This window comes from Carassius gibelio, chromosome B5, assembly GCF_023724105.1.
Source record: "Carassius gibelio isolate Cgi1373 ecotype wild population from Czech Republic chromosome B5, carGib1.2-hapl.c, whole genome shotgun sequence".
Lineage (NCBI taxonomy): Eukaryota > Metazoa > Chordata > Actinopteri > Cypriniformes > Cyprinidae > Carassius > Carassius gibelio.
In genome coordinates this window covers 27204628-27219801 of record NC_068400.1, presented here as the reverse complement: position 1 = coordinate 27219801, position 15174 = coordinate 27204628, and the positions used below count along the sequence as shown (strand labels likewise).

Here is a 15174-nt window from a genome sequence, read left to right as displayed (position 1 = left end):
GAAGTTGTCTTTAAAGCCCGGTTTTTAAGCAGCCCACCTTAAATGACATTCTGTTTTAGTTTGCAAACATTATGTAAAAATGTGAGACATATTTATTCTGCAGATCTGATGTTGATATGCAAAAGCAAGCTGTCATATGATAGCTGCGATGGATTAGGTGTCATCTAATCCAGCTGTTGAGTTGATGTTTCTTTTTGGTCTCACAAAACGAAGATTTCTTTTTTCTTCTTTTTTTTATTGCTAAAAACTAGTCAGTAGAATAAAATGATCACATGTAATGATTTCTTACCAATGTTTAAAAAGCTAAATAAAATAGTTATAATATCATATTACTTCCCATCCGTGTGTCCAAACTTTTGACTGTTACTGTATATAGAATACAGTATACAGCCTAAATGAACAGAATATATATATGCATAAACACATTTTCTGCAATGATAACCCAAATGTGGTGACCAAGCACTTATATGTGAAAAACATTGGTCTATGTAGTGGAGGCAGGGTATTTTAACAATTTAACAATAAACTTTATTATTCCAAATGAGTCTGATATCAGTGCACTTAACAGTAGATTTACTTATTATAAATAACACAAATAGAACAAAAAATATATAAATTGAATTAAGAAATGAAACAAGGTAACTGTGTACTATATATCAGTAGTTCCCTGCTCCGGTGTGGTTAGCGCTCACACTGCATGTGTACTGCACCCTAATTAAACTGAACCACGCTCTGGACCACCTCTTCCAACCAACCACGCCCGAGCACGGCACGGAGCGATCACATTATGTATGTTTGTATATATATATGTTTGTATGTATGTATGTATATGTATATACAGTACAGACCAAAAGTTTGGACACACCTTCTCATTCAAAGAGTTTTCTTTATTTTCATGACTATGAAAATTGTAGAGTCACACTGAAGGCATCAAGGGCTATTTGACCAAGAAGGAGAGTGATGGGGTGCTGCACCAGATGACCTGGCCTCCACAGTCACCGGACCTGAACCCAATTGAGATGGTTTAGGGTTGAGCTGGACCGCAGACAGAAGGCAAAAGGGCCAACAAGTGCTAAACATCTCTCTGGGAACTCCTTCAAGACTGTTAGAAGACCATTTCAGGTGACTACCTCTTGAAGCTCATCAAGAGAATGCCAAGAGTGTGCAAAGCAGTAATCAAAGCAAAAGGTGGCTACTTTGAAGAACCTAGAATATGACATATTTTCAGTAGTTTCACACTTTTTTGTTATGTATATAATTCCATGTGTGTTAATTCATTATTTTGATGCCTTCAGTGTGAATCTACAATTTTCATAGTCATGAAAATAAAGAAAATTCTTTGAATGAGAAGCTGTGTCCAAACATTTGGTCTGTGTCAGAGATGGTCAGAGTCTTTAACTTGAAGTCCAAGTCAAGTCTGAAGTCTTTATCGCTGGAGTCAAGTCTCGAGTCATTTAATGGCTTGCTAAAAAAAAAATCCCATTCAGAATCCTCATGTACTTAAATCTCCCTTTTGGCAAAGCTGTTTTATATATATGATCTGCTTTGTAAAAAAAAAAAAAAAAAAATTAAGGTTATTGTACATCCAGCCTGTTATTTATAGGCAATGTTTTAATCCATTGACATCTAAGTGTCTGATATACCATGACACACAAGGAAATACGTGAAATAGATATTACAAAACCATACAAATAAAGTATTTCTTTATTATATAAGTCAGGGTTGTAGGCCTGTCTCAATAATCAATCAGTGTTGGGCAAGCTACTTGGAAAATGTAGTGAGCTAAGCTACCAGTTACTCTACAGTAAATTAAGCTTCACTACACTGAAGCTACCCCCCTGGGAAATGTAGCAAGCTAAGCTACATCAACAGTAGCTTGCTACATCTAAGCTACTTTTAAAATTTGATTTTTATGTTGAACACGTTTTATTACAAGTCAATGCTATCTCAGTGCTCAAAACTGTGAGTCAAACAGATAGGCAGGTGTAATTGTTAGGTTTAATAGTTTTTTTGTGCTCCTTATAAATTTGGCAACAAAAACAATCAAAATACATGTAATTTACAATGTGCGCACAAGTAAGTGTATGCACCTGTTGCATGGGCATGCTTAATATACTGTAGGCCTTTGCAGAACAAAATGCAAGACCTCCAAACAGTACAAAAAAAATGGCCAGGCTGGACCCTGATAATTTTTACAAGCAGCATCTGAAAACATATTTTCTCTCTGTTATCTCAGTCAGTGTCATGTACCTGTCGAGGTACGGCCACGGCGACTCACTCCTCAGGATTAACTGTTCTCCGACCTCATCCTATGCCATCATTTCATCAAATAATTTTTTGCGTGACTGGCCAAGGAGTGGTACCATCCGGAGCAGAAGGTGGCGGTAATGCATCATAAAGATGGTTGGTTGCTATCCACCGTAAACAAGATGAACAAGATGAAGTAGCGGCGTCGCGTCACTACTGATCCAGGATCAGCGATCTTAGCAGTTGTATATCCCGATTTGAGTTTGAGCTTCAGAAATGCTTACGAAAATGTAGCTTGTGTGGAAGCTACTGCACTACTTGGTAAAAAAAAAGAGCTTCGCTACTGAAAAGCTATTTGATTCAGAAAGCAGCGAAGCTACGACCAAGCTACTGAGAAATTTAGTTAAACTAGTAGCTTCGCTGCTTGTAGCGACGCTACTGTCCAACACTGGAATCAATATATCGACATATCGTGCATTATATGTACATGACCTCAGTCATTTTAGGTGATGCAAAATACGCCTATAATATTTACTTAAAAATGTATATCACCATGTTTTGTACATTACACTTGCGCCTGTGTTTTTTGCAGCTTCTTGTGCATAAAGTGGTGTACAGTAGGGCTGGACGGTTAATCGATAAGTAATCAAAAATGGAATTCAGAACCTCCAACCGATGTAATTTTCCCATGTCGGTTATTATGTTTTTTTAATCCTGTTAATACTCCCCCCCCATCCCCCCATTCCCCCCCCCCCCCCCCGGAAAATCATACTACCGCGTGTGTAGCCACATGACTCTGGCCAGTCCAGTCAGTGAATAAAAGAAAATCCACATTCGAATGCAAAAATGTTGCATTCGGATTGTAGGTGTCCGTTAAGGAGGCAGCTTTAAGTCCCGCCCCGGGTATACTACACATTTCGCGTTATGTTCTGTCTCACACAGCTTCATCCACACAGCTTTCAAAAGGCGGATGAGCTCGACAAGCAGTACCACTTCTGTAATCATTCACCTCGTGTATGCGCTGTTGACAGCCGCGTACCCCGTCCTCGTGCAGGCACTTTTTGAGACTGCGTGGACGGATATGCGGTTGTCCGCGAGCTCTCTTGATGACGAGAATTACATAATGCGGATGCGGATGGTCAAATTATACTTTGGCCTTAATCTGTGGCGCACGAGATGCGATGACAATATAAGTGTCATTGCATTAGAATGTTTTTGTTAACCTTTACAGTTGAAGCAACTAGATGCAGCACTGCTGCAATGTCCAATCAAAATATTGCAGAAAAAGAGAATGTGGAGAAGATCTTGTTTACGTCAAAACTAAGACCAAGCCATTCACACAGAACCCATATTATGCATTTTCTAGAGAGGGGCATCTTTTATTACCCTTGCACTCGCGTCTCACACAATAGATCTGCATGTTTAGAAAGCCATGTAAAATAAATGTGGGTTTAGTTTTTTTTCAAAAACATTTCTTGAGACTTTATGGTGGGTTTTCCCATCCTACTGCATCTCATGTTTAAATGAGAAAATGTACTGTTATTGGCTTTCACCCCTTTGAATTAAACTATACATGCACACATGGTGCTGTTTTGTTTATAGTTCTTTAAGCTACTTAATTATAATTGGTTTATAAACATTTTTAAATATTATGCACTTTTTTCCACAGTCATATTTTCTTATGCTCTGAATAAATGTGCATTAGGATGTGGATAATATTTAATTGCAAATTTGAATTGAGTTTTTCAGCCATTTTGACAGCCCTAGTTTGCGCAGCTGCATTGTGGCATGAAAACCCATATAAACAGTAGCTGTGAAGATCACAGGCACAGAGAAATGCAGAAACTAATTGTCAGCGCTGTCCTGTGATTTATCACTAAAGTAGCTTAGAATCTCAAAACTTATTATAGCATATTTTTCTACGTTTGAAGGAGCTAGGCTATTTACAACCCACAGCTTCACAATAATATAGAGACGGTATGACTAATTCACACACACCATCACTCGTACTGGTACTGTGCTAATTTATCTTTATCTGATCTTTATTTATCTCTTACACCGAGCGGTGATCTGTAAGAAATGTTATGAACATAGATAAAATAACTGCTGATAGTGAGCTATGATGTCTGATCACTCTTTCAATAGGAAAAAAATATCTCACTTTTAATAGTCAATCATATTTACAGTACAAACCTTGTCAATGAACTATGAGGGCAAAAAAACACAACAAACAAAATAATCATTCATCAATCGTAATCAAGGTAAAATGCTCAATTAATCGAGGTTTGGATTTTAGGCCATAATCGTCGAGCCCTAGTGTAGAGGTGAGAAGCTTGTTCAAACAAGCTTCAACAAAACAAAGTTTCATCTGCAGATTTGGTCTTGTTTAGGGATTTGTGCCTTTGTGCATACAGACATCTGACTGCTAAGTAAGTTAGTGATTGTGTTTTTCAACATTAGTTTGCACACTTTATTTACAGAGAAAAGAAGGTCTGGAAAAAAATCTGTAGATTGAAAAAAAACTCAGTTCGTTGTGCATTTTTCTTTTTTCTTTTCTATTCATTACTTTGCACTTTTTGTAATAATAATAATAATAATAATATAAAGTTTTACTATTTATTAAGGATTTTTAATGTATCTAATATTTGGATAGTTAATTTCCATGATCTAAATATTCTCAAAAATTAAAAGTTTGTTGTCATTTGGAAGGGTGTAGGCTTTCTTGCATTTTATGCTGTTGCATTATGATTTTATAATCTGTGGTCTTTAAAATGCCTTTTTTTTTTTTTTTTTTATACACAATAACATGAAGATTTAGCTATATATATATATTAGGGCTGTAGTACTCGAGTCCGGTCTTGGACTCAAGTCCGGACTCGAGACATTTTTCTGTCGTCTCAGACTTGTTATATTTGCTCTCGGACTTGGTCATTGGACTCGCCAAGTCTTCTAGTTGGTCTCGACCGAGTCCAGCAAAAAAAAAAAAAAAAAAAAAAAAAAATTATCCTTCAAACCAAAAACACATTTGCACGATTTCGTGACTGAAAACATGTGGAAAACGCTAGGCGCGCTGCTCTCCTTATTTCCAAAGCACTCTGTAATCTGCGCTCGCGCTCCAGTGGCGTCTGGTGTTGCTGGGCAACCATGACTCGCTCTTCATGATGACGCAGAAGTTTCAGCAAAGAATAAATGGAATTCCAGCACTAAACATCCCTTTCAGTAGCTCTGCTAATAGATTCATTTACAAAATGGCTATCCTTGTACAACTATGATCGTCTGTTTCTCCATCTTGGCTTTCAGTATTGTTCCGGGACAGGATGTGCATGACAAACGGTGCACTTGCTGCGACCTGAAAAGTTTAGATGTTTCTAATTTAATTTTCTACCTGTTAGATTGTGTTTTATTTACGTCTACACCCAGATAGCCTTAAACGTACCCTTTACAATAATGAAATACTAATTATTGTTGTACAGTATAGGGGTTGCAAGACTACTGAAAGACTACTGATTTTTGCTAGTAGATTTTTTTAAGAAAAAAATGCTTGAGTAACTCGACTACTCGTGGTTCATGCTATTGTAAATGAAAACACATTAAATAGTTTTTTTAATCAACACATATTTATGTATAGTCTTATGCAACAATTACATATGTAAATTTTACAAACTTTATAATTATGAAATTACATATGTAAATTTTCATGTAACAGCCAGTATTTGTATCTGTTACAATCACAACACTTTTCGTATCTGCATTCGGATACAACATCATACAGTTACTTGATAAGACTCTTATGACTTTTTATATATTTTTTTTCGTAGTTATCACTGGACAAGTATGTCGTGTTAAACTAAAATAATTATTAATTTTTAAAATAATATTTATCATGCAAGCAGAGAGATGTCATGACAAAAGTTAAGTGATTATTTGAACACGACTGGATCCATTCAATGTGCACATTTTCATTACGCAGAACTCTTTAAGCGAATGTTAATGAACTTCACTTAACAGATGTGTGTGCCGCGCAAACCAGCAAAAGGTAAAGATGCAAACATGTAGGACAAGTAGACAATGTATCAGTATCTAGGCTGATTATTAGCCTACTCTTGAACTGATTTGGTTTTTGAGAGACTGAGACGTGCAATGCAGCTGTTTGATTGGTGAGCGCGCTGTGCTTATTCATTTGTTTCACATCGTAGCCTAAGCTTTAAATAATTCCCTTTTAAATATATACAAATACTATAACGTGTATGATGTATTATTATAGGTAAAATTACTCTTGCAACGCTCTGATTTCTGAGATATGCACAGAGAGGCGACAACAATGCGGTGTTTGATTTGCGCTCTTTTCACTCATAAAGTTTACATTCATTCACTTCTGCCGCTGATCCCCTGGCTCATGTTATCTAGCAAACACCAGACTGTGTAAGCTTCAGTCGAGTATTCAGGCAGAATAATTCCTTGTCCGTTTTTCGTTTTTTAAGCCATTAACCTTGCCATTCCGAGTAAGGTATTCGGCTTCAGGCACAACCCTAATTATTACATTACATATTTTATTTTTACATGTTACATAGATAAAGTCATATAGTAACAGCTCCACTTAATATTGTAATTCTAAAATTCACATCGTACTTGCCAACACTTTGTATGCATTATGGTTAATACATGCTGGAGTAGTCGATTGTTTCCGACAGTGCTCGACTAGTCTATGCAAGCACTAGCACAGTAGGACAAAAATGTCGCTGTATTTATGTGCGCATGCCCAGTAGTGCCAAACGTATCCCTTCTAGCTTTGCTGTGCGCATTTGTCATATCCCGAGCTTTGCGTGTGTCTGTGCACTGTGCCATGGCATCAGTCATATAAATTTTTGACCACAGACATGTCAGCAAAAGCAGCATTATAAAGTAAATAAAATGAAAATAAAGTACATACAAATTATTTGACCTTACAGCTCCAAACTCTGTTCTAGAGGGCCAGTGTCCTTTATAGTTTAGCTCCCAGGGTCGGACTGGGGGCAAAACCAGTACTGATTACCAGGCCCCAAAGGAAGAGAGGGCCCTTGAAAAGTATGAATCTGAAATATATTTTATTTTACCTGGATATTTTCATGAGTGGGGGGCATAGGGGCCAATCAGGACAGCCTAAGCATAGGGCCAGGGATCTTGTGAAACGCCCCTTTTAGCTTTAACTCTAATTATACACACTTGAACCATCTAATCAAGCTCTTACTAGACACACTAATCTTCCAGGTGTGTTAAGGCCAGTTGGAGCTAAACTTTTCAGGACATTGGCCATCCAGGATGTAGTTTGGAGACCCCTGTCCTACAGAGTTTTTACTTTGCACATGCTTTTTGATCATTACAAATAATAATGTCAAATTATTTTCTTAGAATAAGAGATATGCTGTCTCTCGCATCACATACATTATCAGTAGTTAAGTGTGTGGTCTTGAAGAAGACCCTTTTTTCTCTCATTTGGACTCGGTCTTGACTTGGACTCGAAAATTTTGGACTCTAACCTCTTTGGACTCGGTCTTGACTCGGTCTCAACTAGCCCTGGACTTGGCCTTGACTTGGACTCGACAAAGCTGGACTTGACTACAGCTCTAATATATATATATATATATATAGAGCGAGAGAGAGGGAGAATAATAGGACATATAAAAATAAAAAGCTGAAGTGATTTATGTATTGTTTATTGTATGATAATATTATTCTAATATATCATAATTTATATTTGTAAGTGATGTTATCACTCTCTAAATAAGGAATAATGGCATTACAATGGTGGAATATGTAATGGACTTTTCATTTAAAGGCTTGTTGGTGTGAACAGGCATCAAGGGTGTGTGGCTTTGGTTGCTTGTACATTATGATAGCCAATATTGATGTCCCGCTTCATCTGGTCCCCACATCTGTGTTTTCAGGAGCCTCTGAATTATTTGACCGCTGAAGTTTTAAGAGCACATTACTCTGTCTGCTAATAACCCTGTATTACTGATGTCATTTTATAGCGTACAGAGCTGCGAGGCAGTCCCACTGAGAACAAAATGCAGCCTCCGGGAATTTTGAGGGACTCTCCTTCTGCTAACAGTGCAGTTTTAGTCAAAGAACTGCTTCACAGAGCCCACATATTCAATAAATTAATATAGAGGGAAGGAAGAGCTTAGTCTAGTTAAGCTCGCAGTGTGCAAATTACGCCTACGCTCTTTATCACTGTGGCTGATAAAATGGGCCAATAGTTTACATGACCAAGTGCATTTTTCATCTTGTTAAATCATCAGTTTTTACTTTTTGGACTGTATGATATGTGCTAAAAATGGGAGTATGGGACTGTCGCAATCACAACATTAGAAAATCTCCACAGAAAACTGACATTCAGCACAAACTACACTGCATATGCTTCTGTATGAATACAGTGAGTTTGAGTGTGGGAGAGTGGCTTGCCCACATGATATCATGCTGTCTGCAGTCAGTGTGACATTTCATCATGGGCAAGACTCTAAATATCACAGTTGTTCTCACTCTCATCTCCCACCTCCTCCATTCATTTGCAATCACTTCCTCTTCACCACATCAACACACACAGACACATATATGTACTGACTTTTATGCTGTAATTGACTTGTGTAGTTTTTGTGCCATGTTTGAAGTGCTAATTGAATGAATAACTGCAGCCAGACTGAGTCTAAAAAGTAAAGTTTAAGTGCAGATGTACCATGAGGTGTTTTAAGTGTGTATTTATTTATTTATTAGTTAGCTTGAATGTTTTAATTTTAGAAATACTCTGAACCACAGTGGGCGTGCAAAATCATGATGTTTATCAAATGCCTTTTTTTATTTCTGAAAGTTTCAGAGGACGCTTCCGCTTGGCTTGTTTTCGAAAGGACCCTTTGACATTTAATTCAAGGAGTGGGCAACATTTTCGACACGACAGAAATTTTTTATTTTTTCTTGTTTTTAATTGTATATTTAAAGAATATAAAGAATATTCAATATATAAGGTTTTGTATTATCATGTTATTTCAGTTTTTTATTATTATTATTAATTGGATATTTAATTGTGCATGCTTATTTCCTATATTTTAACATTTCGATTTAATAACAAATCTCAAAATGAAAATACATTTTTCCACATTGGGATTGTTAAATTCTCTTGTGGAGTTTAAAACAATTTAATTTAGTTTTTAGTGTTCTATTTTTACTTTTTATTAGATAAAACTTTATGCATTCCAAGATTATTATTTAATTTGCTTTAAACCATTTTTAAAACCTTTTTTTTTTCTGAAATGGAGAATGGACAAATATGAAAGCAGACCAAGCTATTACTATGTATGCGTAACCCGCTGGATAAGCAGTTTACTTGCTTTTTTTACGGTTTTCTTGTGTTGTCTATAGGGCTGCATGATGCGTCGTTTAAGCATCGATATCACGATGTACGAATCCACGATAGTCACATCGCAGGATGTGCGATGTAGGCTGTCGTAGTTGATCCGTTATTCATTAACCGTACGAGTCAGCTGCTCCTCGGCCCTTGACGAATGTGATTCGCGGATTAATTGCACAGCTTAACCATCATAGAGTGAAAGTTTATCATTTGTATGTGTTTTTAAGTCCTGTCAGTTTAACAGGGCGCATATAAGAACGAGCAGAGAGAGAGAGAGAGAGAGCATGAGAGAGCCCCGGCCGCGCGCGCATGCTCACCTTCACCGTCTTCAAACAACACGAGCGCTGTCTTGCTCTCTCTCCCTCATGCCTATTAATCAAATTAAAACACCTATCCAGTGATGAAATGTTTTCTGTGTCGTCAAATCTTGTGGGATATCCTAAACTGCCAAGATAATTACACAATGAGTGCCGTACACGTCTGATTTGCGAACTAATGATTCATTTGAACCGATTAAATTTAATGAAAGAACTGACCTGCCCACCATTGAACTCACGAGACGTCTGAATTGGTGTATAAAAAAAATCTGTAACACTTTACAATAATGTTCTATTTATTAAACTATTTAACTACATTATTTAACAGACTGAACTTCTACAACATTGTTAATTTCAACATTTAGGCTATTCTAGCCTTCATAGTTGAAATCAAAAGTTGTACAGTATTTGTCAACATAGTTAGTGCACTGTGAAGTAACATTACCAAACAATCAACAGCTGTGTTTTTATAAACTAAGATAAACAAATGTTAATAAATATAGTAACAAAAGTATTGCTTGTGGTAAATTTATGTTAGTTAATATGTTAACAATTCAAACCATATCCTAAAGTTACAAACAAATAATTTACTCTAATTTAAATAATACTTTGTTTAAATCATTTAAAATGAGAATGTAAGTGTGCTCTCCCCATTTTTGTTTTGTAGGAAAAAATTTGATTAGATTTCATATCGCAATATATATCGCAGAAAAATATAATATCGCAATGTCATTTTTTCCCCAATATTGTGCAGCCCTAGCTGTCTATTATAGTTACGTTTTATCCGCAGTGCGTGGTTCACTTGGAATCGAGTAGGAACAATTACTGCAAGATGAGTTGTATATTTCTTAAATAAACAGTGTAATAAAAGCTACAGTTAATATTAACCGTTTTCACCCTTCACATGCCAGTGATCGATCTTTCATGTGTGTTTTCTGCTTTACGTTTACATACAGTTATGTAATGGAGCTACAGTGGGTTTATGTGGATTCACAATGGTTAATTGGATTTTTGTAGCTTTATAGATGTCAGTTCTTCTTTTACTCTCTGTCTTGACCCTCTGTTGCAAAACACTAAAATCAGGCAAGAGTTGTTCTTTTTAATTTTTTTGTCCCTTTTTCTACAAGGATCTAAAATCACTGAAAAATTAACCAGTGTTGTTGGAAAAGCTGTTGTTTAATTTAGAGAGCCCCATGTTTTTGATTAAAGAGGCTCTGCAGTAAAAGCTTTTTAAATGTTCTCGCTATGCTGAGGCACCTTTTTTTTTTTTTTTTTTTTTTTTTTTTTGAGCAAGATTTCTCTTTGGATATTTCCGCATGAGTTTTTGTGGAGAGAAATATTGCAGCGGGAGCCCTGTCATATCTCTGAGTGAAATGGCAGCTTACATTTTTTTTTTTTTCTCTCTAAAAATCAAATGCAATCTCTGCAAGCCTCCTTTTATAGAGTTACAGCATTTCAGCAGAGCTTTTTCACAAAATCTGGAAAGTGATTTGGTATAAAATGTACTAAATATAGGATTGATTATGTCAGCATGCCAAAAAGATCCTTTCAAAAAACCTGCTTCAGCATTTTCCAACATTCAGGGCTGCATTAAATCAATGCTGATGGACCACATAGGAAGACACTAAAATCTGATTTACTGCCAACTAACTTCCGTCATCTTTGCTTTCTTTCTTTAAGATGGTACCATGGAATGTTGGACAGAACCATTGCAGAAGAGCGATTGCGTCAGGCTAGGACACCGGGCAGCTACCTCATCAGGGAAAGTGACCGCCGACCTGGATCCTTCGTACTGTCCTTTCTCAGCGTGACCAATGTGGTCAATCACTTCAGGTGAGCTGTGCTTTCTGGATCATAATGTTTCACTGGAGCTCCCAGATCCCCAATACTGTACATGCATATTTCTATGGGCCAGGATATTGTAGAGACTAATGCTATGGTTGCACTGTGAGTCTTAATGCAATAGAAATGTGAATGGTTTGAAATGATTTAAAATGTAAATATTTATTAAAATGTTATGTATTTTTAACTTTATTAATGTCTTTACTGTAACATTTTCATTGCAAATTTGACTTTTTTGTTATTGCACATGTACAAAAGTTTTCCTTTATTTAATAAGAAATACTGTGGGAAAAAAAAAATCACAATTTAAAATAACTTTACTAATATATATATATATATATATACAGTGTGCGATTTGCCGGGGAGGTGCGTGGGATTTCCCCCTTTCTGGTCAATGTATCCCTGTCTCCCCCTTCAAAGTGATCAGTGATATTACAAGAGTAATAGCCTATCAACACTTGCGAGACGATTGAAGCCGGTCCGCTGGGCAGTGGATTTGCTATAGTTGTGATTTTGTCGCTAGATTTAGCAATTTTTTTTTTTTTTAAAGCGACTAGCGACAAATCTAGCGACTTTTTGTTTCCCGGAGTGAGCCTCTCTCTCTGCTTCTGCGGTGTTCAGCGAGCGCAGAGAGGAGCAGCACTTTCAGAAAAAAAAAAGATATTCTGTTGCTTCTAACTCTATTTTACAAGCACGTTTAGCACAACCACTGACTTTATCGTATGTGTATTTGATTACATTAGTGCAGATTAATGTTTGAGAGCTGGTTATGTAGTCCTAATGGACCGCGTTTCAGTCATTATAATATTCATTCCGTTGTCTGACAACAGAAACATTAAAATATAGTTATAAAAATAGTTTTACTGAGAATTAAATTAAATGGCTTAATTAAATTGCAGTATGTGAGCATAGAGAGGCAATACAATACTTACGTCATAAATATGCGCAAATTAGCGCATGACATCTTCTAGTTCATATTCTCATGATTTATTTTTATGAATTACAATGTTTCAAAACACCCCCCCCCTCTGTTTTTTTTCCACAAATCACACCCTGTATATATGTGTATGTATATATATATGTATATATGTGTATATATATATATATATATATATATATATATATATATATATATATATATATATATATATATATATATATATATACACTTCCTCTGACACTCTCTCGATCTCTAATAACATTTTTTTTCCTGTGACGACAAATATGAATTTTCCTGCCACTGTTACATGATGCTACAAAAATTATTTAATATGCTGGTTTGTTGTTCAAAAAAGCATGTATTTATCAGTGTTATTTAATGAATAATATTTTAGTGCAAACCAGGCAATTTTTTTTCTGAATTCTTTTCTTTTTTTAACAAATTTAACAAATGAGGAACATTGCAAGCAAATAATCATGAGAGCCAAGTATAAGCTAGATAAGCACAGAATCTTGAGCGGAAGTAAATAATAGATTACATTTAAACACTGTATACTCAAGGCATTTTTTTCATCTGTAAAGAACAAACTTGCTCAATGACTGATTTATAAAGAAACATGCAGTAAGCAAACAAGTCTTTTGGTAATATATTAATTCCATTCTCCGTTGGCAAATGCTTCTAGAGTGTCTTTTCTTGTTGTAGTTGAATAAACATTCACAGCTTGAGTTTTACAGCCATTACGAATGCTTTTGTGCTCGTGTTTTATTTTTATATGGGAAGACTCACAGAAGTAGGCCTAAATAAATTCTTTATTGCAGTAAATGTAAGTCAAAATCATTCAGGCATTGTCATTTTAATGCAGAAAGGCAAAACAGTTTCTGCTTTGTGTGTGTGTTCAGGATCATTGCGATGTGTGGAGATTACTACATCGGTGGGCGACGCTTCTCGTCCCTGTCAGACCTCATTGGTTACTACAGCTATGTGTCTTGCCTACTGAAAGGTGAAAAACTGTCGTCTCCAGTGGCTCCCCCAGAGGTACGATGAGATCTTCTACAATGCTCCTCGTATTCGTTGCTATATCTGAGGTTGTGTATCCATAAGCAGGAGTGTGCTTTGTAGATTTTTCAGTGCTGATCATCGTAGTGGTAATGTGTGTCATGCTCCCTTGTGGTGTTGCTATAACCTTTCATTCTCATTCCAGCCAGTAGAGGACCGGCGACGAGTGAGGGCCATACTTCCATACACCAAAGTGCCAGAAACTGATGAGATCAGGTGAAATATAAAAACTTTCTTAAACCTCATCCAGTATCAGATTTCAGAAACCAAGCTTGTGTTCTGCATGTTTGAGGGAGTGAAAGTGAAATCAAGAGCCTTTGGCTATTTATCCTGCACTTATTATGCACTGGCTTTCATGCTTGGGGTTGTGAAGTGAGAAGAGTTTAAATCCTTCAAAAAAGGGTCAAATAAACCCGTTGATGCTCTCATAATTCTGATAAAATCTAAAGAACACTTCTCAAATGAGAACGTTACTGAATAATTATATATATTTTTTTTTACCAAAAGAATTGTGATTATCAGTTTAACCATTATAGTGCAGTCCTAATTCAAACTAATTCTGGCTTTAAATTCAGTATTACCACTCGATCCATTTCATTGCACCTACTCAAGTATTCATGCGTGTAGTTTGAAAACAATTTGGACATTCTACATCCACAATATATACTTTATAATGTGATCTACAATGACAGCCGTGTTGCTGTTTCCCTGCCATTTATGCATAAGATGACTTTCCTGTTGCCTCATGTAATATTAAAGTATCCTCATGACTATATGCATGTTGGGAGAAAGCAGTAGGTCATCCAGTTATTATTGCCTGCTATTTAAGGATATTACTGTGTAGAAGGGAAGCTGGCATATTTGGATGCAGGACAAGTTTTTGAGCCTCCCGTAATGAGCTGCTTATAGTAGTCAGGTGTGTTAAATAGAGAGGACATTTAAAATGTGACTGAGCAGGACTGAGACGATTCACCGGAGTAGCTGCTTGGAATGATCTTCTTCCTCTGTTGTATTCAATGGCTCTTACAGGAAGTTACAAAAAGTAACATTGCAGGAAAGCAATTTAGATTGCAACTGAAGCTGGGAAATCCTGTCTAATAGACTAATTCCCTTCCTAAACTGTAAAATTTTAAAGCTGCCTAATAATAATAATAATAAATAAATCATAAAGTGTTACCTCCTAGGGACCATATAGTATTTTCATTAATGAACATATTGAATGTGTATAGTTACTTTTACATTCAAAATGCAACAGCTGATTGTAAGAAAAGAAAAAAAAGAAAAAAACTCTGAAAAATAACAGGAGAGGATGACTTTTTAGAATCTTTATGATCTAAAATGATAAAATTTGTGTTGTCATTTCATTCCATTGTCTATTTTTCTCTTTT

At 36.1% G+C, this 15174-nt stretch overlaps 1 protein-coding gene across 2 annotated transcripts in view; it reads left to right on the top strand.

The window, feature by feature from the left end:
• LOC127957782 (ras GTPase-activating protein 1-like) overlaps positions 1-15174 on the top strand; it is a 42759-nt gene that overhangs the window by 13259 nt on the left and 14326 nt on the right. For both annotated transcript variants that reach the window (XM_052556453.1, XM_052556452.1), the window contains exons 2-4: positions 11629-11781; positions 13630-13765; positions 13932-14002. In XM_052556453.1, coding sequence (XP_052412413.1) covers positions 11629-11781; positions 13630-13765; positions 13932-14002 — 360 coding nt within the window. The remainder of the gene's footprint in view (positions 1-11628; positions 11782-13629; positions 13766-13931; positions 14003-15174) is intronic.